The following is a 26,445-nucleotide window of genomic DNA, read 5'->3' on the forward strand; positions in this document are numbered from 1 at the left end:
ATCTTTACTAATCGAGCTTGGCATCACATGGTGATGCTTGGCTTTGATGTGGCACGTCACCCAACATACTGATGATGCCAGTGACAAGATGTACAACAGGTGTTTTATTAATGTTGTACTGCTATATGCAGATGTAACCTTATAAACTTTGACTCCCTGGGATGATGCCACCCTCGGAAGCGACGATGAAATGCGCATTGGACCTGGTGCCAAGAAGCAAATAAGCAAGAGAGTTTTATTTGGGGCATTTACAACACTAGCAGTGCTCCCCCTAGCCTGACTCCTTATTACCCTGAATTAGTTCCCCTGTGGGCCCTTACTCATCCGATTGGAGCCCTTGGTGTCGGGGAGACTTGGCTGCAGCTGCCGGGTGGAGGATCCTGCAGAGTCGTGTGGTCGGGCAGGACCGGCTGTTCTAAGGAGCAGGTGGTAGTGCATCCTGAGTGCAGGTGGAGAGGTGCTCCTGGAGACCGGAGGAGCCTGTGAGTGTGCTGACGCAGGGGCAGCTGGGGATGGCATATCAGAGCCTGCAGGCCGGAGCTCCGCCATTGCGGGGCTTCGTGGGCGGAGCCACCTTGTTACTGTGGTGACTCCCGTGCCTGGACTGAGTGGCGGGAGCGTGCTAGTGTTCTGGTGGGCTTGCTCCTGCGGCTGCTGTGGGGAGAGAGTGCTGGGGGCTCCCACTTACCCTGCCATATCTGTGAACTTCTGCATTGGCCTGCAGTCACCTGGAAGAGCGGTTATAAAAAATATATATATATATATATATATAAAAAATTTTAAAAAAAGGTAGCCGGCTGCCTTGCTGGAGAACACTTCTGTCTACTGGCATCTGCTGCTGGAACACTGGGGGTCTCCAGCATGTACCTGCCCTGGGATGAATAGTGAGTGCAACTGCCAGTGTTCTAATTTCTCCAGCATTACTGGACGTTATTGTGGTGAGCTTGCCTTCATCATAACTATTGATGGACTTAACAGTATTGCTACAACTTCTGTGTAATCCTAGTGGGCTGATTCTGCCTGCCTTCTACTTGTGCATACAGTGAGACTTGCTGTGAGGCTTCTGACATTCTGTGGGCTCCTGTTACCTGGACTCTGCTGCTCTGCTGAGACTTGTGGTGTCTACATTACAGCTGATTGCAATCCTACAGTAGATATAGGTGGCTCACAGAACAAGACAAAAAAATCTAAACATGCGGCTGAGGCCGCAAGGCAATTGTCAGAGGAAGACGCATCTTCAGATGAGGGTCATTCCCAGGCTAGCGGACATTCCAGGCGGTATTCATGTGTTCCCACTCCTCTGGTTTCTACACATGCTGCCAAGGCCCTCAATTCTCCAGGCCTGCGGAGGTTGTGGACAGAGCCTTGCCCGAGCCCTCTCCTCCCATGTTTTCGGGTTGTCCTAGCCCTGAAGGGCAATGTTCTCCACCACATACTTCCTGCCATGCTGAGTCTACTGATCAAAAATGTAATCAGTTGCTGGTGGCCTTTACTTCGTGTCAAACTATGATGGTGTCCAAGGTGGATGAACTTCAACAAGAATTCGCTATTCTCCGTCATGAGACACAGAAGCTGCGGGAACGCACTGGAGAGGTGGAGATCAGGCTCTCGGCTGTTAAAGATACCCTCCATCCTTTGCCTGAACAGATGTCCTCAGTACAGTGCCAAAATTACACAAGTTCTTGAGCAGGTGGATGATCTGGAAAACAGACTTAGGCATAACAATATACGCCTGGTGGGACTGTCTGAGAAAGCGGAGGACTCTGATCCTGTGAGCTTTCTGGAATCCTGGCTGAAGGAAATACTACCCACTGACACCTTCTCACCTTACTTTAGAGAGGGCGCATAGGGTCCCAGCCAGACACCCTCCACTGGGAGGCCTTCCCAGACCGTTCTTGGCGAAACTGCTTCATTATCGCGAGGATATCCTGCGGGCGTTTCGCATCAAAGGAGGGCTGCGCTTTAATGACTCCAAGGTTGCCTTTTATCTGGACTTCTCGGTTGAACTCCATAAACAGAGGATTAAATTTGCAGAAGTCAGTCTTCGCCTGCGCACTAAAGGATATCGCTATGCGATGCTGTTCCCGGCCAGGCTTTCGAGTGGTGGATGGGCTTTAGTTTAGTTGGGGTTGGTTTGGCGGGGAAGGAGTGGAATGGTTTGAGTACTTGAGTTCTTGCTACTGCCCATCTGTTAGAGTTTAGGGTCTAGGTCTGCACGAGTTCCCAGTGTTAGACAGGGTTTAATGGGGATGTTATTGCTATATTTTGCATTTATTTTTGTGTTGTTTTGGTCTAATGTTCATATGTCTGCTGTGTTGGTGTGTATGTGGTGTGTGTGGTCCGTGTTCCGGGAGAGCCCCCCAGGTAGGAGTTTTCAGCTTAGTTGTTTTTTCCTTTGATTCGCTATTGGGATTATGGGGATGCTTAAGGTATTGAGTTGGAACGCCAGAGGTCTCAACTCTAAGTTTAAAAGGTCTAGATTTTTATTAAAGGTCAGGCCCCACATTTGATTTGTCTCCAAGAAACACATAATCATGAGGCAAAAAATGTTATTCCTTAAGAGGGCATGGATTGCAAGGGATTATCATTCCACTTACTCTTCTTCCACTAGGGGGTGTCCCTGTTAGTGTCTAAATCCCTCCTCTTGGTAATTGAACAGGTAGCTTGTGACCATTTTGGAAGATTTGTGATTGTCCACTGCTCCTTACATGTCTTTAGTTTTCTCCTGGTGTCATTGTATGTCCCCCCTCCACATTTCCCCCTATTCCTGTTCTTATTATAGGCGATGTTAATGCAGTTCCAGATTCAAGTGTCGATCGCACTAGTGTGGTGGATTCTGGCTCTCCTGGTCTTAACACCTGGAGTTCTGTGTGGTCTCTTACTGAGGTGTGGCGCTGGAAACACCAGTCTGACCCAGTGTTCTCCTTTTAGTCAGCAGTCCACAAAACGTTCTCCAGAATTGATTTGGCGTATGCGTCCTCAGATCTTCTGTCTATGGTAAGAGATGTCACGTACACCACTAGGGGGATCTCAGACCACTCAGCTCTTGTGCTCACCCTATATTTGGGCCCTAGTCATTCCTCTAGAATTTGGTGTATGCATCCCGGCTGGCTGCAGGAAGTGGTGGTGGCGGCCTCATTGCCTGAAGCTCATAATTGGTTTTGGGAACATAACAGGTCTCACCCCGACAAATTAGTGCAGTGGGATGCTTATAAGACACATGTTAAGGGTGCATTTATGGCAGGGGTTGTGGGGCAGAGGATTGCTTATTCTGCTAGGGAGCGGGCATTTTGGAGGCGGAGATGGTGAGAAACCCTTCACCCCAAGTAGAGAGAAATTGGGTTGAGGCCCAGAGAACTTTATTGATTAGTCAGAAGGAGAGAATTCAGAAGAGGATGGTGGATAGGGAGGCGGGCCTTTTTGAGTTTGGAGATAAAAAATGGCAAGCTGCTGGCGTATTTAGCTAGGGCGAGTAGGCACATCCATTCCTTGTATTATAGAGAGAATCTGGGGTGTTGGAGAGGGACCCGCTGGTTATTAAAGGCCCTCCCATAGGCTTGCATTGAGGGGCAGAGCGTGATGTCACACGGGGCGGAGGCGTGACGTCACACGCGGCCGGCCCTGCGGTCGACTGTAATCAGACCCGGAGCGAACACGCTCTGGGGACTGATTACAAACGGGGTGCCGTGTGCATGATCACGGGCGTCCCCAGCTGCAGGACTCCCCCTTAAATCCCTAACTGAGGTGCAGGCAACTGCTTTAGATGCCCCCTTTTCCCTGCTGCAAATGGGGAAAACTCTGGGTTTAGACTATATGATTGGGGACTGGTACAGGGTGAACAAGGAGAGAATGATCGCTATTTTGCAAAATTTCTTTAGCGTTGCTGCGGAGACTGGGAAACTTCCGGACTCCATGAGGGAAGCCCTTATTGTGGTTCTCCCCAAGCTGGGGAAGGATCTGACTCTTACCGATGTCTTAGCTGCAGACATTAATGTTAATGGGCTTACATCTTAATATTGCTGCTGCAGAGAATGATGCTTCTGTGTATAAGGCTTTTGATTCAGTAGAATGGCCTTATCTTTGGACTGTGCTGAGGATCCTTCGTTTTGGTCTGACATTCTGAGCTTTGGTAAGGTTGCTATACGATAAACCGAGGGCTAGAATACACACAAATTTGGATATCTCTGCATATTTCTCTTGGGCAGGGGTGTCCGCTGTCTCTGTTTCTGTTTGCTTTAGCTGTTGAACCGCTGGCAGCGGCCGTCAGAGCTTCACCTGATATCCATGGGTTAAGTAGGGGGTCCCTTGAAGAGAAGGTCTCCATGTATGCAGAAGATACTTTGGTCTACTTAGCAGATGTTGGTGGTTCCCTGGGGGCGTTATTCGATCTCCTGGATAGCTTTGGTTTCTTCTTGGGCTTGAGGGTTAACTGGGCAAAATCTTCCCAGATGCCTTTGTCGGTGGTTGCTGATCCTCTGCCCTCTCTTCCCAATGGTTTGCAGGTGGTTACCCAATTTAGATATCTAGGAGTAGAGGTTGCTGCGTGTCTGAGGGATTATATGGCGTTGAATCTGGATCCTGTTCTGGCCTCTACGGCTACCAGATTGCAATCCTGGACCTCCTTGCTTCTTTCGTCAGCGGGTAGAATTAATATTTTCAAAGTTATATATCTCCCTAAGTTTCTGTATGTTTTCCATTTGTCCCCCCTGTTCCCCCTAAGAGGTTCTTTGTGAAGTTGGGCGGTGTTCTGCGATCTACTGGCAAGATAAACCTCCATGACTGGGTCAGGCACTGGTCCAGGCGTCGAAGAAACTGGGTGGTTTTGCTTCCCCTGCCATGCATAACCATTTTTTAGGGTCTCAATTAGTGTACACCACCTGGTGGATCTACCTGGATCTTGCGAATGTAGCTACAGCACTGGCAGGAGCTATCATGAGTTTGAATGAGACTTTTACTAACACCCTGTATAGGTACACCCCCTCTTCTAGGTTACCGTCTCCTATTAAAAGTATAGCTTAGGTATGGTCGGTGGTCTCCAGACACTTCCCGTTGCCGGCACTGTCTCCTAGAGCACCCCTGTGGGGAAACCCTCACTTTGAGCACCTACGGGAGTTGGAAGTGACCGCTTCTAGAGTGATCATGGGATGAAGTTTGCCATGCATTTATTTGGGGAATTCTCATCCTTCCCCCTACTTCCATGAATTGTGTGAGCGCTTTCATGTTCCAAGGAATGCCCATTTTTGGTACCTCCAGTTGAGACCTGCAGTTGTGGCACAATTTAATTCTCTTGATGTGACTCCTGTCTTTTCTGAAGTGGAACTGCTGCTTAGTACTACTGACTTCACCAAACCCCTGACAAAGATGTTTACGTTACTTCAGTCCGTGGGTCCAGATCCCTTTGAGTTGGCGTTTGTGAATTGGGTGGTGGATATCCCAGAATTGACAGAGGACCAGTGGCAGGAAGTTGTAAAAATGTATTACCCTACTGTGGTAAGTGCTAGGGATATGCTTATACAGGCTAGATTAATACTGCGTCTATATTATACTCCCGTTAAACTGTTCTGTATAGGTGTCTCCTCTTCTGATACTTGCTTCTGCTGTCAATCGGATGTGGGCTCTCTTATTCATGCTGTGTGTAGTTGTCTGTGTGTAGAACCATTTTGGAGGGCTGTCATGCAGTTCTTGTCCGACCATCTAGAGTTCCCCTTTGTGTTTTCCCCGGTAGTTTGTTGGGAATCATTAATTGTCTGGAATTGGGTTCACATAGATGCTTGCTTTTGCGTAAGTAAGGTTGTGATAATGGCATGGAAAGACACTACCATCCCCCTATTTCTCGGTGGTTTAATTTAGTTAACAAGTATGTTCCGTTATATAGAATTTTATATAATTAGTCGCAGGTGCCCAAAAAAATTTGATAAGGTCTGGATGCCGTGGCTGATTTTGAGAGAGTCGGTGGTCCCACCGGAGCGGGTAAGTGCATCTCAATAAAGTATTTCCTCCTTGTGAGTGGGTGCTGGGTGGGGGTGCTTCTTTGGGTGTGCGAGTGTGGTGTGTGTGGGTGTCCGTGTGTTGTGTTACTGTGCTGCCTAGTGCTGGGCTTCATGATTGACCTGTCTTCCATGTGTTTCTTGTATCTTTTTCCTGCCTCTCATTACTGGTTGTGATGCTTTGAGGAGTTCTGTGCTGGTGTAGTATTTGTTCTTTTTTTTGTTCTTTAAAAAAAGTTCTAAATAAATACTTACAAAAAAAAAAAAAACTTTAATCGTTTGTATGTCACGGTGCCGCCCAATCCATGTGTGACTCATTTTACTTACATATACGTTTTATGCAATTGCTCAATAAAGATGTTTTCATTAACTGCAGCTATATATCGACACTAATCTTCAGTAGCATTTTTGTTATTCACCTAAACAGATTTTTAAAATCTTTCATATACTGTAACAACTTATAAGAAAATCGTATACCACCATATTTTACCTTAAACACTCTGTACCCCTGAGCATCTAGGGGGTCTTGGTTGATGGCAATCACCTCTTGGTTTTGCAGAAGTGCTGTGGATCTTGGATTGATATCTCGTAAATCATTAGACATTAGCAGTGGAGCAGCCATGATGGACCAAAGAGCCATTCGTGTGACTTCTTGATCCCAACTTAAGCCAAAGTTACCAATGACCAGCTAGAAAATTAGGAAAAACAGGAATAGTTAGGAAGATAACTATTAGGGACAATAAATAGAAATTGATCTCTAAAAACTCTTAGTGTAGGGTCGCACATGCCGTATTTGCTGCTGCATATTTTCTCACCCGTTAAAGTCAATAAGTAGCGAAATCAGCTGCGTATAATGCTACCCTTTGACTTCAATGGGTGAGAAAATATGCAGCAAAATACGGCACGTGTAACCCTACCCTTAAGCAGATTATTAATCATGAGGAAATGGTGGAACCACCTTCCCTAGTACTCAGTCTATGACCTTATATTTTTCTGCCTAGTACCCTTTAGTGTTGATGCAAAGGAAGTAAATAAATAAAATAAAACAACAACAACCCTGAGGCTGAAGACCATTTTCCTCATTTTAGGGGTAACAATTTCTTCCAGACAATCAGAATAAATTCCTTAATCAACATCCCACCTATATAATCTAGTGACTATAACATTATATTATTGCTCTCTAGAAATGCATCCAGGTCGTTTTTTCCCATACTCTCACTGCTCTTACATTAACCCCTTAACGACGCAGGACGTATATTTACGTCCTGCGCCGGCTCCCGCGATATGAAGCGGGATCGCGCCGCGATCCTGCATCATATCGCTTCGGTCCCGGCGCTCATCAACGGCCGGGACCCGCGGCTAATACCACACATCGCCGATCGCGGCGATGTGCGGTATTAACCCTTTAGAAGCGGCGGTCAAAGCTGACTGCCGCTTCTAAAGTGAAACTGAAAGTATCCCGGCTGCTCAGTCGGGCTGTTCGGGACCGCCGCGGTGAAATCGTGGCGTCCCAAACAGCTGATCGGACACCGGGAGGGCCCTTACCTGCCTCCTCGGTGTCCGATCGACGAATGACTGCTCCGTGCCCGAGATCCAGGCAGGAGCAGTCAAGTGCCGATAATGCTGATCACAGGCGTGTTAATACACGCCAGTAATCAGCATAGGAGATCAGTGTGTGCAGTGTTATAGGTCCCTATGGGACTTTTAACACTGCAAAAAAAAATTTTTTAAAAGTGTTAATAAAGGTCATTTAACCCCTTCCCTAATAAAAGTTTGAATCACCCCCCCTTTTCCCCATAAAAAAAATAAAACAGTGTAAAAAAAATAAAAAATTAAACATATGTGGTATCGCCGCGTGCGTAAATATCCGAACTATAAAAATATATCATTAATTAAACCGCACGGTCAATGGCGTACGCGCAAAAAAATTCCAAAATCCAAAAAAGCGTATTTTGGTCACTTTTTATACCATTAAAAAAATGAATAAAAAGTGATCAAAAAGTCCGATAAAAACAAAAATCATACCAATAAAAACTTCAGATCACGGCGCAAAAAATGAGTCCTCATACCGCCCTGTACGTGGAAAAATAAAAAGGTTATATGGGTCAGAAGATGACATTTTTAAACGTATAAATTTTCCTGCATGTAGTTATGATTTTTTCCAGAAGTGCGACAAAATCAAACCTATATAAGTAGGGTATCATTTTAACCGTATGGACCTAGAGAATAATGATAGGGTGTAATTTTTACCTAAATGTGCACTGCGTAGAAACGGAAGCCCCCAAAAGTTACAAAATGGCGTTTTTTTTTCGATTTTGTCGCACAATGATTTTTTTTTCCGTTTTGCCGTGCATTTTTGGGTAAAATGACTAATGTCACTGCAAAGTAGAATTGGCGACACAAAAAATAAGACATAATATGGATTTTTAGGTGGAAAATTGAAAGGGTTATGATTTTTAAAAGGTAAGGAGGAAAAAACGAAAGTGCAAAAACGGAAAAACTAGTGTGGGAATTTTTTTCCTCTAGGAGTAGAAAATGTCCCCTTGTAATAAGTACAGTTCTGGGTATAAATAGATCATGGAAAAGATCTCTGTACTGTCCCCTAATATATTTATACATAGGTAATAGGTCGCCCCTCAGACATCTTTTTTATAAACTAAATAACCCTAATTTTGATAATCTTTCTGGGTATTGTAGTCCTCCGATTCCCCATATTACTCTGGTTGCCGTCTTTGAACCCTCTCCAGCTCCACTATATCTTTCTTGTACACTGGTGCCCAGTACTGTACACAGTATTCCATGTGTGGTCTGACTAGTGATTTGTACAGAATAATTTCCTTGTCGTGGGCATCTACGCCCATTTGATTCACCCCATGATTTTATTTGCCTTGGCAGCAGCTGCCTGACACTGGTTGCTACAGGTAAATTTACTGATTACTAAAATTTTATACATATTTCCAGCCTGGATGTTCCCTCCCCATGTGCATAACCTTACATTTATCAGTGTTGAACCTCTTTTGCCACTTCTCAGCCAAAGCATCCAACCTATCCAGATCCATTGGCAACAGTGCACTGTCCTCTATTGTGTTAACCACTTTACAGAGCTTAGTATCATCTGCAAAGGTTGATAACTTACTATGCAATCCCTCTGCAAGGTCATTAAAGGGGTACTCCAGTGCAGGATATCTTATTCCAATCGTGGGGGGGTGGGGGTGGGGGGTCCGAACCAATGGTCGAGCCCCTGCAATCTCCTGCCAGGCACCCTTCACGCACGGAGAAACCTTTGTTCTGTGCACAGATTACTGTCAAACACCGCACAAAGCGGTGGCCGACACACCCCTCCATGTATCTCTGTGGGAGAGCAAGAGATACACAGTGTTCATGTAAAAGACAATTTAATGATTTGAAAAATAAAAAATAAAATTCAAGGAAATGTGAAGACAATTTACTGACCATGTCTGGATCATTCCATGCTCCTAGTTCAGCTGCAGGAACCAACTGATCTTGTAAAGCTGCAGTGAAATCTAACACCATCTTTACACTTGTCCAAGAGTCTTGAATATCATCAAAATTTCTCCAAGAATTACAGTACTCTGCAACTTGAGTATAATTTACCTAAAGCAAATGTATAACAAATAAAGACTACTGTAATACTAATGTGAGACATGTCACTGAAGTGTTGAAAATACTATGTACAGTCATGGCCAAAATTTTTATTGTTGACCGTTCTTTTTCAAGACTTCTGCAATTCGCCCTGGCATGCTGGATATCAGCTTCTGCGACAAATCCTGACTGAGGACACCCCATTCTTGTCTAATAGGTTCTTGGAGTTTATCACAATTTCTGTTTTATTGTTTGTCCACCCACTTTTTAAAGGACTGACCACAGGATCTCAACGGGGTTTAAATCTGGGGAGTTTCCTGGCCATAGACCCAAAAATTCAAGATTTTGTTCACTGAGCACTTACTGGGCAAAAAGGGGTTGCCATCGGTCAGGATTTGGCACAGAAGCAGATATCCAGCATGCCAGGGAAAGTTGCAGTCTTGAAGTCTTAAAAAAGAAGGATCATGACTGAATACTGAATCTTTGCATAAACTTCATGTATTTGCCAGTAAAAATGCTTAAGAAATACATATATTACTAATATATTACCATTCTCCCTTACCCACAAAAGTGTCATAGCACAATACCCACAATACCTCCAAAATTCCGAACCACAGAACTGCTCATAAAAAGGAAGTCAGGTGTGTACTTACAGGAAATTTGCCAGCTGTTTTGAGCCATCAAGTGCTATTTAGTGGTCAGGGAGAGTAACAATGCCTGGTGTTTTGGTCATGCAAGTTGCCTTGAAAAATGTTGTTTAATATCACAACTGTCACCATGGGAAGTGTCCAGGAGGCGGGCTCTTTTTGTTAAATGCACGGAGCTCCTTGGATTGAGTTTCCCTGGCCCCTTTTCTTCACAGTTCTAGTGTGCACTGAGTCTGGGGAATCTCTTAAAGGAAAACTGTCAGCCAGTTCACTCACACTAAACCAATACACTGAGTTATAGTGCGGGTGAACAGGAGTCCAACGATTGGTCACTTACTTAAATATGTCCAGTAGGTCCTGAGATATGTCCCCCAGAAGATCCTCTGCTAAATTCAATGAATCTTGTGCAGGGGGTGGGGCTATGTCAGCTCAATTTACATATTAATTGTCTATGACTCCACATCCTAGTGAAGTGGTGTCACGGACAATGAATATGTAAATTGATTTAGAAACCCCACCCCCTGCGTGCTATTCACAGAATATAGCAGTAGATCTTTTGAGGGGCATATCTCAGGACCTACTGCACATATTTAAGTAAGTGACCCCTCGTTGGACTCCTGTCCACCCACACTATAACCCAGTGTATTGGGTTTAGTGTGGGTGAACAGGTTGACCATTTTCCTTTAATACAGAGAGTCAAGGGCACCTAAGGAGTAGAGCCGATCTCTTGGACACATTCTGGGAGATTTATCAAAACCTGTGCAGAGGAAAATTGGAGCAGTTGTCTATGGCAACCAATCAGATCTTTCATTTCTCAAAGGCCTTTTTATAAATTAAAGAAGCGATCTGATCGGTTACTATGGGCAACTGCTCCACTTTTCCTCTACAGGTTTTGATAAATGTTTATCTGTTACCGACTTCACAGCCCTTAAACAAAGGTAACCAATTGCCTAAGATTTTGGTGTCTCTACTGTAAAAACTACCCTTTAAAAAGCCTGGGAATGTAACAGCTAATACTGGTTTCACAGGGCACCAGGCAGCCATAAGATCACGCTATACTTATCCCAGTTGCACCTATCTTCACTACCTTGAGGTTTGGGGTAGCAAACTGCTGGCTAAACTGACACAATGGGAAAGGTACAATTGGCCAGTTTGCCTTGTTATTTCTGACATGTGTACATATGGGTTCTAGAGCAATTTCAGTTTTATACAAATTTTAGTTTCTAAAAAGGACACATCTTTTCACTGTATGAAGAGCACTATTTTTTCATTCTTTTGTGAAACGATGGGCATAAAGTGGCCACTCACAAGAATACACTATATTTCTACCTGTGCGGTTCAATGCTATAGACATATTGCGGTAACCTGTAGAAATACAAATGAAAAAACAAACTAAAAAAGGTCTATGGAAGTTGGTCTAGCCTTACACTTAAGCTTATGTGTAATAAATAAAAAATATGCACTGTATGTCGGGGTTTGTCCTTGTGTGTTTCAAAAGTCCCCCCCCCCCCCCTCATAAATCTTAGAAAAAAAGCCAACAACCTGCCCATTGTGGTGGGACTGGATGACTGTCTAATGTGTATGGGGCCTCTTAAAGGGGTACTCCAGTGGCAAACAAAATTTTTTCTAATAAACTGGTGCCAGAAAGTTAAACAAATTTGTAAATTACTTCCATTTAAAAATCTTAATCCTTCCAGTACTTAGCTGCTGTATGCTCCACGGGAAGTTCTTTTATTTTTTGCCTGACCACAGTGCTCTCTGCTGACACCTCTGTCCGTGTCAAGAACTGTCCGGAGCAGGAGAGGTTTGCTATGGGGATTTGCTCCTACTCTGGACAGTTCCTGACACGGAAAGAGAGCATTGTGGTCAGACAGTAAAGAACTATCCAACTTCCTGTGGAGCATACAGCAGCTGATAAATACTGGAAGGATTAAGATTTTTAAATAGAAGTAATTTACAAATCTGTTTTTGGCTCCAGTTAATTAAAAAAAAATTGTTTTCCACCAGAGTACCCATTTAACTCTCCCTGGTAGAAGTTATTGGAGAAAAGAAGGATCAGACATGTTGGATTTAAACTGCTTAAATCTTTTTGTTCTTGGACAGATAAGCCACTGTCAGTGGAGTCTGGCTACATGGATGCTTGGCCTCATGGAGGGATTAGCAGAGATCGCTGTTGGTCGTCTCTTATCCCCTATGTATGGGTATCTTAAGTCTTTGGATGAGACACTCTAGAATACAATAAACCTGCTCCACTTGTGCATGGCTCCATCTTTTTTTTATGGAAACAGCTAAACAAACAAATCTCCCATAAAAGTGAATGTACACAACTGAAGTAGAACTTGTTTATCATATGACTCCATAGTAATTCCAAAGATCATCTTTCCCCAAAATGGGTTTAACATAAATATGTCAATAGTACAGCCCCCTTTATTGAGCACCTATATGATTCTCCTCTTATATGCAGCAGTCACCTCATTAGGTGGGGATCCTGTGGGAATGACAACTTTTAGAGAGTAATGGCATATCTACAAAAATATCTGGGATGGGAATAACCAAACAGTAAACCAAAGAACATACAATGCATCAAATAAGTGCACCCAAATACCAACATCTGACTTATTTCTGCTACTGGTGCACGTTTCCACATATTTACACAGCGCACGTGGCATACCGTACACTTGTACTAATATAATAGACATGGTATACACGTGTACCATATATTAGACCTTCATCAGACCTCGGCCTACCATGACAACCTATCGACACTCCATGATCTGAATGCAGGGGCACTAATGGGTGACAGAGGAAACCCCTCCCTCTGTAAACCAATGAGGCGGTGCAAGTGCTATTGATCATAACATCTATGGAATTAAAATTTAGCAAATATATATCTTTACAATAACATTTTAGAAACAGGTTATTGAGTCCCCAGGGACTCCAGTCATGTCTATATCATTATATATCAATACCTACTTGATGTTTCCTTTTGGCAGGCTTACATACTGAAGCCTCTTTTCTTAAAGGATCCTACAATGTCACAACAATAATGTACACTATTTTCTGGCACTTACCTTCTTCCAACTGCTCCAGATTTTCATAATAATCATGAAATTTGAGCAAATCTACACCCCAGTCAGCAAAGGTTTGTGCATCCAACTCCTAAAATCCCTGGCTTCCTGGATATCCAGCACAAGTCTTTATGCCAAGATCCTGATATATTCCAAGCAGTAATCCATGGGAGTGAATCTGGGTGTATAAAATGACAAAACATGCAGTTATACTGCAAGAGACAAGGTTTACAAGTTGTACATTTATCCTTCTTTTTTTTGCTAATTCGTTGTTGAAAATCATGTTTATTTTTTTCAACATAAAACTTAATAAAATGACCTTTAAACTTTACTAGACATAGTGTGCTTTATACAGAGCATTTGTACATAAGTAGGATCATACTCTGTATTCTACTCCCAAGTTGTTCTTTTATTGCAGAAAGTAAATCTGTCACTTTCAAATTTACTATAGTAAATGGGGTTATCCTAATATTTAAAATATATATATATTATCTATTTATAGAATAGGTGATAACTGGCTGAATGGAGGGCTCCGAGCACTGGGACCCGCATCTATCAAGAGAACAGCACAGTATATAGAGTACGGTGCTCGGCAATGTTTGAAATTCCAATAGAGAGTGAATGGAGTGGTGGCAGAACATGTATACTGTTACTCCAGGGCTGTAGCTCCCATGAGACAAGTGAGGCGATCGCCTCAGGCGCATTGTTGCAAGGGGTCGCAGCAACCAGGACTGGACTGGCCCTGGCCGATGCACCTGCTTGCACAGGGAGTCTGGCACACATTACACTAGGCAATGCTTCCCAAATGGGGTGCCAGGACACTCTGGTGTGAAATATGGCACTAAGATTTTTTGATTTTCCTGCCCAGGCCTGTGCACCTGTGAATTAAAGGCATGCAAGCTGGGCTGGAGAGAAGCCTTTGTGCAGTGCGAGGACGGGTGATGCTGCCGCTCCAATCCTCGTGTATCCTCCCTCTCCTGTGGAGCAGCTCTGGACTCTGGATTCTCCCGGGTCCCTCAGCAGAATGAAGGAGCAGGGGCGGCGCTGACAGAGGCCTACTCAGCTTCAGGTACTGAACCCCTGCCCTTCTGTCACCCCTCTACACCCCTGTACATCCCTCTGTCACCTGATGTAACCTCTCTACAACCCTTTGTCACCCCTGTAATACCTTTACACCCCTGTTATCCCTGTATGCCCTGTCATCCATGTACACCCCTCTACACCTCTGTCATCCATGTACAACCCTCGGTCATATCTCTACACTCATCTGACTCCTGTACACCCGTCTGGCACCCATGTGCACCCCTCTGTCTCCCAAGTACACCCCTCTGTTAGCCATCTGTCACCCATGTACACCTCTCTGACACCCATATGTACCCCTCATGTAAAAGGGGTGAAACCGGGGCCAAGCTACCTACCTACAGGGGGTCCGCAATTTTCTGTTCTCGCCCCAGGCACAAAAAAGGGCTAGCTACAGCTCTGTGTTACTAAGTTCATTATTGGACAAGGGACTTTCATTCTCTTGATCACTAAAGTGGTTGGATCCCTTATAATCAGCAAGTTATTACCTATCCTGTGGACAAGTGATGACTTTAGATCTTGAGATATCCTCTTTAACCACTTATTGGCATTTACCTTACAACAAATTATGTTTTGTTAAAATATACAGTGGGTGCTACCATTCTGACGATATCAACACTGGACAGGCTCTTGACAAGAAGCACCTATAGTATTCTTTAGTGTATTCCCTGTCAGTTCAGGAAGTGCAGTAACACAGGACTGCCAATGTGTTGGTTCAAAGCATTTTAGGAGTCTGAGAGACTTTCTCTTCTATACAAAAATACAAAGCCTCTTAAAGGGGCAGACCAGTGAAAAACTTCTCTATCCTAAGTTTCAGATCGCTGGGGGGGGGATGGTGTCTCCCCGTGACCCTATGTAAGGGGCCCCGGCTTGCTGTCCAGATAGCGGGTGTCAACCACCGCACAAGCGGCGGCCGACACACACCCTCAATACATCGCTATGGTGAAGCCGGAGATTGCTGAAGGCAGCGCTCCGGCTCTGCCATAGAGTTGTATTGAGAGTGCATGTCAGCTGGCGCTTCGTGCGGTGGTCAACACGCCCCCTTCCCTCGGGCTGCTGGGGCCCCGTACAGGAGATCGCTGGGGGCCCCAGCAGTCTGACCCCCGCGATCTAAAACTTACCTTAGGATAGGGGATAAGTTGTTCAGCACTGGATATCTCCTTTAAAAGGAGTTATCCAGTGTGTGTGTTTTTTTTTTCTAAATTTGCCAGGAGTGCAGCAAGAAAAATAACAAACTTTAACCTACCTCTCACCACTCCCCTGGAGCTACTGGAATTGGCCTTCCATCCTTCAGCCCCGGCTTTCTTATGCTTTCTGGGAAGGAGAACGGGGTCAAAGGATGGGAGACCGGGGTGGGCTGGGGGTGAATACAGATGAGCTCCCCAGTTACAATGTGCGCTAAGGCGCATTAGGAATAAAACTATTTCCAAGCATAATTCTGCACACAAACCCCGGATTTCATTGAGTAACCCCTTATTTTACAGCTATTAACCCACACTATAGTATACTGGGTTTAGTGTGGGTGAACTAGCTGTCAGATTCTCTTTAAAAGGGGTATTCTATATTTTATTTTTATAAATCAACTGGCTCCATAAAGTTAAACAGATTTGTAAATTACTTTTATTAAGAAATCTTAATCCTTCCAATAATCATCAGCTGCTGAAGTTGAGTTGTTGACGTCTCTGCTTGTCTCGGGAACTGCACAGAGTAGAATAGGTTTGCTATTGAGATTTGCTTCTACTCTGGACAGTTCCCCAGACAGATGTCAATAGAGAGCCAAAGAACAACTCAACTTCAGCAGCTCATAAGAACTGAAAGGATTAAGATTTTTTAATAGAAGTAATTTACAAATCTGTTTAACTTTCTGGAGACTGCCATCTGCATAAAGAGCTGTTCGCTGGAAAATATGGTCTTATTAGAAACAGTGACATACTATGCTGCGCTTTATAAGCAATCAATAAATTAATTCCTGGACTCCTTCTTTAAAGAGGACCTGTCTGCTCTCCTGATAGGTCTGTTTTAAATTAAATACTTGCATTCTCTATAAAATTACAATTCGGGAGCATCTTTTCATTAAAGGGTAGCTCCCATCATCCTATTTTTTTTTGCTAGCCCGTTACCCCCCCCCCCCGCTACAGCACTAGCCCGTTCCCTCCTCCCCCCCCCCCCGCCCCGCTTACCCCGTTCCCTCATTACACTTGCAGTTACTGCAGAGTCCGGCAGTGGGCGTGCAGGGACAGCGGCGGCGACGAGGCGGCGGAGGGGATGTGCGGGAGGAGTGGCCTCCCAGCCAGTGGCCGGGGAGCCAATGTGCTCGCTCCCGCCTGTCTGATTGACAGATAGGGAGCGAGTGCAGCCTAACTGAAAAAGGACTGATTGCCAGTCCAAAATCAGTCCTTTTTCAGTAGCCGGTTTTAAATGTAAATTAAACCTTTTTAATGAAAAAAAAAAAAAATAATAACAGTATATTAGAGATATGTTGTAGTACATAAGTACTACAACATATCAAAAAATAAAGTTGGTGACAGTGCCCATTTAAGCTCTGCAATGGGCCATTTCAAAAAGTTATTCCCAGGGGTGGGATTCAAATTTAAATGGGGTACTCCAGTGGAAAACAATTTTTTTTTCACATCAATAGGTTCCAGAAAGTTAAGCAGATTTGTAAATTACTTCTATTTAAAAAATCTTAATCCTTCCAGTACTTATCAGCTGCTGCATACTACGGAGAAACTTGTGTAGTTCTTTTCAGTCTGACCACAGTGCTCTCTGCTGACACCTCTGTCCATGTCAGGAACTGTTCAGAGTAGGAGCAAATCCCCATAGGTCCATACGGTTACAAGGATACCCAATTTATGTAGTTTTTATTCTATTTTACTGCTTAAAAAAATTGTAACTACATGCACCAAAATTAAAGGAGTACTCCAGGATGGAAAAATTGTCTTCCATACTGCCAGCAGTAAAAAAATAAAATAAAGAGATACATACCTTCCTTCGCTCCCCCCGGTAACCCACTCCGGTCTCCACCGCGATCCTCTTCCTGGTTGCCAGTGGTTGGCGAGTCATACTGCCAACCACCGCAGAATCTCGCAATCCTTCCTTCACTCTCTGCTTAACCTGATGTTGAGGACCCCCATGACTGCTCTAGTTGCAGGCCCATTGCCCTCCTCAATTCTGACCTGAAATCGTTTTCTAAATTGTTAGCGAACCGCCTCTGCCGTTTTATGCCTTCTCTTATACATAAAGATCAGGTGGGATTTATCCCTTGTCGGCAGGGTGGTGATAACACGAGGAGGGTGGTGGTAGGCCTTCGATAGGCTGGGTTGGCCGTCAATGTTTGCTACCCTCCAAAAGTTCGGTATCTCCGGCAACCTTCTCACTACTCTGCGGGGTCTCTACTCCTCTCCCACGGCCTCTCTCAAACTTCCTCATGCTTCCTTCTCAATCTTTACCTTATGTGACGGATTTTTGCCTTATGCATAGAGCCCCTTGCTGCCCTGATTAAGGGGGATCCGAACATCTCAGGTGTCTCTCTCCACGGTAGGGACTTCAAGATCTGCCTTTTTGCTGACGACATCATGCTTACTCTCACTAACCCTCTCCTGTCTCTGCCTTCTTTGTACAAACAACTGCATGCTTATGGTCTTGTGTCGGGCTATAAGGTCAACCTCTCTAAATCGGAAGCTATGCCGCTTAACCTCCCTTCTGCAGGCTGACTACTCTTTTCGTTGGTCTCCCTCTGCTATCTCTTATCTAGGTGTGTTGCTCTCCCCTTGCTACTCTTCTCTCTACTCTAACTACCCTCGCCTCTTTAGTGAGCTACGTGCCCTGATGGACAAATGGAGGTCGCAGTATATTTCTTTTTTCAGGCGCATTGCGGCGGTGAAAATGACTATCCTCCCTAAGTTGCTTTACTTTTTCGAGATGCTTCCGGTGCGGGTCCCTCTGGTCATGTTGTGTTCCTTCCAATCAGCGATTTTTTTGGTTCATATGGGATGGTAGACGGCACCGCCTCCCAATGTTGGTAATGCTGGCTAGCAGGTCCTGTGGTGGGCTGGGTGTCCCTGATGTCATCAAGTAGCCTGGCAGCCTGGTCTACTTATCACGCATACAGTAAGTGGATGGAGTTGGAAAAATTATGGTTAGCCCTAGGGCTGGGCGGTATACTGGTTCATACCGAATACAGAAATTTTTTTTGCTCATGATATGAATTTTGCCTATACCTCAATACCGGTTGGGCGCCTCCCCCCTCGAATGAGTGAATTATCCGCCGCAGCACGCTGTCCCCACATCGGGGAACTAATCATATTTGACCCACGAGCGCTATTCTGCTCCCCCCCCCACCATATGAATTATCAGCTGAGCTGTCCCCACATCTGTTCCCATATCATGTCACCCGCGTGCGCTCCTCTGCTCATCCACATATGAGTTGCGGGCCGCTGGCGCTAGAAATCTGTACTACAAGTAACGCTGCAAAAATAAACAAAACAAACTTTAACTTACCTTCCGACGTGGTCCCTCCTCATGGTCGCTCCGCTGAGGTCCTGGGGATGGGAACTTCACAGAGCCGTCAGCCTATCACCGGCCACAGCGATGTCCCGCCCCGGCCGATGATAGGCTGGCGGCTCTGTGACTTTCCCATCCCTAGAAAACAGCAAGAGGACCACAGCGCAGGACAGTGAAGACGGTAGCAGAGCAACGGGGAAACGTAGGCAGGTTAAAGTTTATTTTGTTTATTTTTGCAGCCCGGGAAACGTTATTTGTAGTACAGATTTCTAGCGCCGGCGGCCCGCAACTCATAGGTGGATGAGCAGAGGAGTGCACGCGGGTGACATGATGTGGGGACAGCGCCCAGGTCACATAGGGGAGGATACTGTTAAATACCCTGGAACCGCCATCACTTAAAAAAATACTGTAATACACGTTTTTGCTCATACCGCCCAGCCCTAGTTAGCCCCTTTCCATCCCAACTCTTTCCTATGGTCGGTTCCGATCCCTTCCCCTGAATCCCCTATTGCTTTAGGCGCTTTAGACTTCTCTCCTATCCAATCTTTTCTCTATCATCCTGACTTTCCTCCGGGTTTGACCTCTAGAATGGTACGGGAATGGGGTGCTAGGGGCCTTTTCTGTTGGGCGGACATAGTGGACCCCCGTACTCGTATGTTCCCCTCCTTTGACCACATGATTGCTCGCTGGGACCTCCCTACTTCTGAAGAGGCTCACTATTCACAACTTCGCCGTTACTTCTCTACTAGACGGAGCTCACTGGTAGTCTCTCTCCAAACGGGTTTTGAGAGGTTGTGTGTGTGTGTGTGGGGGGGGGGGGCACAGACGAGGGGACTGCTCTCTAGCATATACTCCTATTTATTGTCCCCCCCGGATGGCTCTCCCCCTCCCATCGTCATATGAGCCATAGGGAGGAAGACCTTAACACTCCTATCACTCTCCCTCAATGCTCTTCCTACATATTGTTCTTGCTGCTAAGACCCTTATTGCAAAGCATTGGAAGCTGACCTTGCCTCCATCTGAAGGCGACCTCCTGGCTAGGATTCATGAGATACATTCCCTAGAATATCTTACCACCTCCTTATACAATAACATCCCCACGTTCTTGGCTATTTGGGATTCGTGGGATAGTTTCACAGATAGACAGCCCCCGTAGGCTTTCTGCCTTTTCTGTCTCCTCCCTCGGACCTACTTTACTCCCTTTTCGCTCTCTCTTTCCTTTTGTGGTTTCCCCTCTGTCAGTGCCCCTTCCTTCTTCTCTGTTTGTCTGGTGTTGTTTTGTTTGTGCTCTCTCCATGTCCCCCCCCTTTTTTTTCTTTTTAGTATTATGATTTGAAACTGCTCTTTTTGTTCTCATTAGCATAGTTGGTAGCTTATGTTCTGCTGTGGATTGTATCATTGTTACTCTACTGTAAAGCATCTGATCTTGTATTGCTTCTTGGGATTGCATTCCCTTTTCCTCCTGTTGGATGTCGTCTTTTGTTACTTAATGAAATTTAATAAAAATTGACAGTTTAAAAAAAAAAAAAATGCACAATTTTGGACTTTGATATTTTTTTTACGTGTACGCTATCAAGTGTGCCATTTAACTAACATTATATTTTAATAGTTTGGACATTTATGCACGCAGTGATACCACATATGTTTATATTTGATAACATTATTTTATTTAAAAAAAAATGGGGTGGGGGTAGAGTTCAAATTATTATTAAGGGAGGGGCTTATTCCCTTTTTTTTGTAGTCCCCATAGGGGGCTATACCATGCAATCATTTAGTTTGGCTCTGCATTGATCAGTGATATCAGTGCTCTGCTGCTCCAGCTTGCAGAGCCTGGCTGGGGACATCAGATTACCCATCGGATGGAGAGGAGGCAGGTAAGGGCTCTCCCGCCGTCCACTCAGCTGATCGGACATTGCGATTTCACCGCGATGGTCCCAATCAGCTCCGTTCATTTTCTTAATTTCAGACGCTGCGATCAACAGATAGTTTAAGTTTTCTTGCAAATCTTTTCTCCGGACTTTTTGTTCTTAAAGGGGTACTTCGCTGCTCAGCGTTTGGAACAAACTGTTCCGAACGCTGGAGTTGGCACTGGGAGCTTGTGAAGTCATAGCCTCACTGTGTGAACATAGCCTAATAGTAACTCTTGGGTCTGTCTGTGGTCTCTAAACCTCACTGAGCGGCTGAAGACGTGAATCGGTACATAAAGTGGTACTGCTATAGGAAGATATGTCATTTGGGACCGTGGAAAAGCTTTTCACACAGAGCTTTTCCATGCTTCTGAATAGCATATGTGTTTATAATAGCTGAGCTATTATAAGCAGATATGCAATTCAGGAACTTGGAAAAGCTTGGTGCAAAATTGTCACCTAGCTTTTTCATGCTCCTGAATGGCATATCTGCTTATAGGCATATCTGTTTTTAACAACAGCTTACCTATTATAAGCAGATATGCCATTCAGGAGTATGAAACAGCTAGGTGAGAAATGATCACCCAGCTTTTCCATGCTCCTTAAAGTCGTACACAGCATCAAATGCAGGGGGAAGAGTCTTCTACCTGACGTAGGCATATGACCTGGGGCTGTAAGTCGTGCAAAAGAACCAGCCTGGGAGGTCGTAAGGCTGGCCCTATCTTCACACTGTGATCGTGAGTTGGCGCTGGGAAGCCTATGTGGGCAGAGCTGGGCCTAGTTTCATGTAGGGGCCTGGAGCTGCAGCTCCATTCAGCCCCTACGTTAATTCGGCCCTGGTCCTACCTCCATTGCGCAAAGCCGGTGTGAGGTGCAGAACTGTGTCTTATGTAGTTCTGCATTCGCCCCTCCGCAGCTCTGCACCTCCCTCAGCCCCCTACACAGTTCCCTCCTCGCACCTCCCTCAGGAGGCGAGGAGGGATGTAGATTTTCACAGTCCCGCTCCTATCACCTCAGCCCCGCTCAGGGACGTAGATTTTCACAGCCCCGCTCCTATCACCATTATTCTTTAAAGGGGTACTCCGGCGCTAAGACATCTTATCCCCTGATCGCGGGGGTCCAGCCGCTGATGACCTCTGTGATCTTCCACGCCGCACCCCGTTAGAATCAGCCCCCGGGACGGAGCATAGTGACGTCATGGCTCCGCCCCGTGTGACGTCACACTGTCACACCCCCTCCATAGGCTTGCCTTGAGGAGGCGGAGCGTGATGTCACATGGGGGCGGAGCCGTGACATCACTATGCTCCGTTCCCGTGATCGCCAGTAATCAGACCCGGAGCGAGCACGCTCCGGGGGCTCATTCTAACGGGGTACAGTGTGGAAGATCACGGGGGTCCCCAGCGGCGGGATCCCCGCGATCAGGCATCTTAGCCTCTTTTCTTTGGATAGGGGAATAAGATGTCTTAGCGCCGGAGTACCCCATTAAGGGGAAAAAGTTGGGTGTAACCCTGTGACCATTTCCAATCATATAAGGAGTTTCACCATAGTTCCATCAGCGAAGTCACAATGTATTGTGGCTTTGATGGGACCCATATATAACTTTAGCCTGGTGTTTTCCAAACAGCGTGCCTCCAGCTGTGGTAAAACTACAACTTCCAGCATGCCCGGGCAGCCGTATGCTGTTCAGGCATGCTGGGAGTTGTAGTTTTGCCACAGCTGGAGGCACGTTGTTTGGACAACACTTCTTTGGCCTGACCTGTGTAAGGCGAAGCCACTGACATCTACAGAATACATAGAATATACAGAAAAGGGATGCACCTGCCTGTGGTTCTCCAGCTGTTGCAAAACTACAACTCCCATAATGTCCTGACAGCCGTGACTGTCAGGGCATAATGGGAGTTGTAGTTTTGCAACAGCTGGAGAGCCTCAGATCCTGTAAGTGCAGACTGTATCTCGTGACTGTAGCCGCCACTTCCTCGTTGCCCGTCCGCCCTGCCCTCACCTGATGCAGTTGTTTGGGTTCCTTACACAGTCCATCTCACACATGAACCTCTCCCAGTGTAACCAACCCATGACAGGGGTGCGGGCCAAGCCATTGTCTCGCAAGGTAAGTTTCAGAAAAAAAGTTCTGCTGGTGGCGCTGCCTTGTGGATATCACAGTCATGGAGGAGACTGTGTAAAAAAGTAACAATGTATTTATTCAACACATTAAACCCTTTTACATGGTGTGCAAGACGCGTTTCGAAGGATAGTTCCTTCGATATCAATTGCTACAGAAACAAAACATCTGGGCAGAGGTCAGAGATACATCTGGGCGGAGCCAGATAGACACACGTTTAAAAAAAAAAACATTTGTGTAACATAAAAATATCAGGAATACATAGTCGGTGTTTGATAACCTTTGTTTGTGGTGTATTGTACTATCCGTTTGGTGTTTCGGGCAAAAATTGATTTTGCATTTGCCGCTGTTAGGTCTATGGTGAGGAGCGACCAATGCGAATAAATTGTACCTCATTGCGTCATTGGTTGTCAGGGAGAACTTATTTGGTTAGAATAGTCCGCTGTCAGTGTTGAATGGGGTGGTGACCAATGGGAAGCCAGGGAGCGGATACGTCATCTGCTACTGTATGTGGGACGTGCCAGACCAGGCTTGTCCTAGTGATGTGGGATGAACTAATCAGCTGGGGGCCAATAAACGCAAAGATATTCTTAGTCGAAAATAGCGGGAGACATGAAAAAAATTGCGACCAATAAGCTGTGAGTTTGTGATGTCTTTTAGACCAATCAGAGGAATGCCGACTGATTCTTGCAAAAACGGAATTCAGGACGTGGTTAGAGTGTCCGGTAAAGGCAATAGGATTGTATTGTGTGATGGTGAGTAGACCAATCACAGTTGCGCCTACTGTTCTTATGAAGATGGCGGATATTACGAGATACTGGAGGTTATACAGTATGTTCAATGTATTCATTGAATCCCATGGGGGTCAAAGTTTTCATTTTAAATATCCAGAAGTTTTCCCTCCTACATAATTGGGTATATCTTCTGTTTGTGGATGCGGGAATTTCTTATATCGGGGTGACTGTAAAGCCAGTAAAACTGCAGTTATGGTGGGAGGCTGCATGCCTCGATATGCTGTGCAGTTGGTATCCGTTCTTCACATTCGAGCGATGCTTGTTCATTCGGCTGCTCAGCATTTGTGTTGTTCTTCCAATGTATAGGATGCCACAAGGGCATTCGAGGAGATAGACAACAAAAGAGGATTTGCATGACATGCAGCTCTTTATTCTGTAGGTATCCCCTGTAGTTTTGGATGTTATTTCTTTACATCTGTTTTTGATGTTGGCGCAGCATTTGCAGTTTGTGCCGCAGCATTTGTAGAATCCCACTATTTTTTCTTCACCTGTCAGGGAATATTTTTTGTTAGTGGTTTTGAGCTTGCTGGGGGCCAGGATGTTCTTCAATGACCTGGTTTTCTGGAAGATGATTTGTGGTCTGGCTGGAATTGAATCTTTCAAGAAAGGATCCATGAGGAAAATCTTCCAGTGTTCCTCTAGGATTTTCTTGATGTTTTTATGGTCAATGGAGAAAGTGGTGAGAAAGTTGTATGAGAAGCGGTTTGTCTCTCCAGTTTCTTTCTGGTCAGTTGTTTTTGGTTGTAGACAGGTGTCTTGAGAGAGGGTGCCGGCTTTCTTTTTACTGTTTGTTTATACTTTAAAATCTTAATCCTTCCAGTACTTATTAGCTGCTGTATAAGCGATTCACAGGAAGTTCTTTTCTTTTTTAATTTATTTTCTGTCTGACCACAGTGCTCTGTGCTGACACCTCTGTCCATGTCAAGAACTGTCCATAGTAGGAGCAAATCCCCATAGCAAACCTGTTCTGCTCTGGACAGTTCCTGACATGGACAGAGGTGTCAGCAGAGAGCACTGTGGTCAGACTGGAAAGAACTACACAACTTCCTGTGGAGAATACAACAGCTTATAAGTACTGTAAGGATTAAGATTTTAAATAGAAGTTATTTAAAAATCTGTTTAACTTTCTGGCACCAGTTGATATAAAAGTAAATGTTTTCCAGTGGAGTACCCCTTTAACCCCTTCAGGACGGAGCCCATTTTGGCCTTAAGGACCGGAGCGTTTTTTGCACATCTGACCACTGTCACTTTAAGCATTAATAACTCTGGGATGCTTTTAGTTATCATTCTGATTCCGAGATTGTTTTTTCGTGACATATTCTACTTTAACATAGTGGTAAATTTTTGTCGATACTTGCATCCGTAAATTTGATGAAAAATTTGAAAATTTTGTATTTTTCTAACTTTGAAGCTCTCTGCTTGTAAGGAAAATGGATATTACAAATACATTTTTTTTTTTGGTTCACATATACAATATGTCTACTTTATGTTTGCATCATAAAATGTATGAGTTTTCACTTTTGGAAGACACCAGAGGGCTTCAACGGTCAGCAGCAATTTTCCGATTTTTCACAAAATTTTCAAACTTAGTATTTTTCAGGGACCAGTTCAGGTTTGAAGTGGATTTGAAGGGTCTTCATATTAGAAATACCCCATAAATGACCCCATTATAAAAACTACACCCCCAAAGTATTCAAAATGACATTCAGTAAGTGTTTTAACCCTTTAGGTGTTTCACACGAATAGCAGCAAAGTGAAGGAGAAAATTCACAATCTTCATTTTTTACACTCACATGTTCTTGTAGACCCAATTTTTTAATTTTTACAAGGGGTAAAAGGACAAAATTTTTACTTGTATTTGTAGCCCAATTTCTCTCGAGTAAGGACATACCTCATATGTCTATGTAAAGTGTTCGGCGGGCGCAGTAGAGGGCTCAGAAGCGAAGGAGCGACAAGGGGATTTTGGAGAGTACGTTTTTTTTTAAATGGTTTTTGGGGGGCATGTTGCATTTAGGAAGCCCTTATGGTGCCAGAACAGCAAAAAAAAAACACATGGCCATTTTGGAAACTAGACCCCTCGGGGAATGTAACATGGGATAAAGTGAGCCTTAATACCCCACAGGTGTTTCACGACTTTTGCAAATGTAAAAAAAAAAAAAATTTACCTAAAATGCTTGTTTTTCCAAAAATTTTAAATTTTTAAAAAGGGTAATAGCAGAAAATACCCCTAAAAATTTGAAGCCCAATTTCTCCTGATTCAGAAAACACCCCATATGGGGGTGAAAAGGGCTCTGCTGGCGCACTACAGGTCTCGGAAGAGAAGGAGTCACATTTGGCTTTTTGAAAGCAAATTTTGCTCTGGGGGCATGCCACATTTAGGAAGCCCCTATGGTGCCAGGACAGCAAAAAAATCCCCACATGGCATATCATTTTGGAAACTAGACCCCTCGGGGAACGTAACAAGGGGTTAAGTGAACCTTTATACCCCACAGGTGTTTCATGACTTTTGCATATGTAAAAAAAATAAAAAATGTTTTACCTAAAATGCTTGTTTTCCCAAAAATTTTACATTTTTAAAAAGGGTAAAAGCAGAAAACACCCCCCAAAATTTGTAACACAATTTCTCCCAAGTACGGCGATACCCCATATGTGACCCTTAACTGTTGCCTTGAAATACGACAGGGCTCCAAAGTGAGAGCGCCATGCGCATTTGAGGCCTAAATTAGGGATTGCATAG

The 26,445-nt window shown here is 44.7% G+C and overlaps 2 protein-coding genes across 5 annotated transcripts in view; one reads left to right on the top strand and one right to left on the bottom strand.

Annotated features, from left to right (window-relative positions):
- LOC130290292 (60S ribosomal protein L36a-like) overlaps window positions 1-26,445 on the top strand; it is a 196,798-nt gene that overhangs the window by 110,129 nt on the left and 60,224 nt on the right. The window lies entirely within an intron of this gene.
- LOC130290290 (alpha-galactosidase A-like) overlaps window positions 1-26,445 on the bottom strand; it is a 36,729-nt gene that overhangs the window by 7,011 nt on the left and 3,273 nt on the right. For 2 of the 4 annotated variants that reach the window (XM_056537699.1, XM_056537697.1), the window contains 3 exons: window positions 13,309-13,483; window positions 9,441-9,602; window positions 6,478-6,675 (listed from right to left, as the gene is read on the bottom strand). In XM_056537699.1, coding sequence (XP_056393674.1) covers window positions 6,478-6,675; window positions 9,441-9,602; window positions 13,309-13,344 — 396 coding nt within the window. In that variant the 5' untranslated portion in view covers window positions 13,345-13,483. Of the gene's footprint in view, window positions 1-6,477; window positions 6,676-9,440; window positions 9,603-13,308; window positions 13,518-26,445 lie in introns of all 4 variants that reach the window. The other 2 variants (XM_056537698.1, XM_056537700.1) reach the window with 2 other exon arrangements.

This window comes from Hyla sarda, chromosome 9 (assembly GCF_029499605.1).
Source record: "Hyla sarda isolate aHylSar1 chromosome 9, aHylSar1.hap1, whole genome shotgun sequence".
Classification (NCBI taxonomy): domain Eukaryota; kingdom Metazoa; phylum Chordata; class Amphibia; order Anura; family Hylidae; genus Hyla; species Hyla sarda.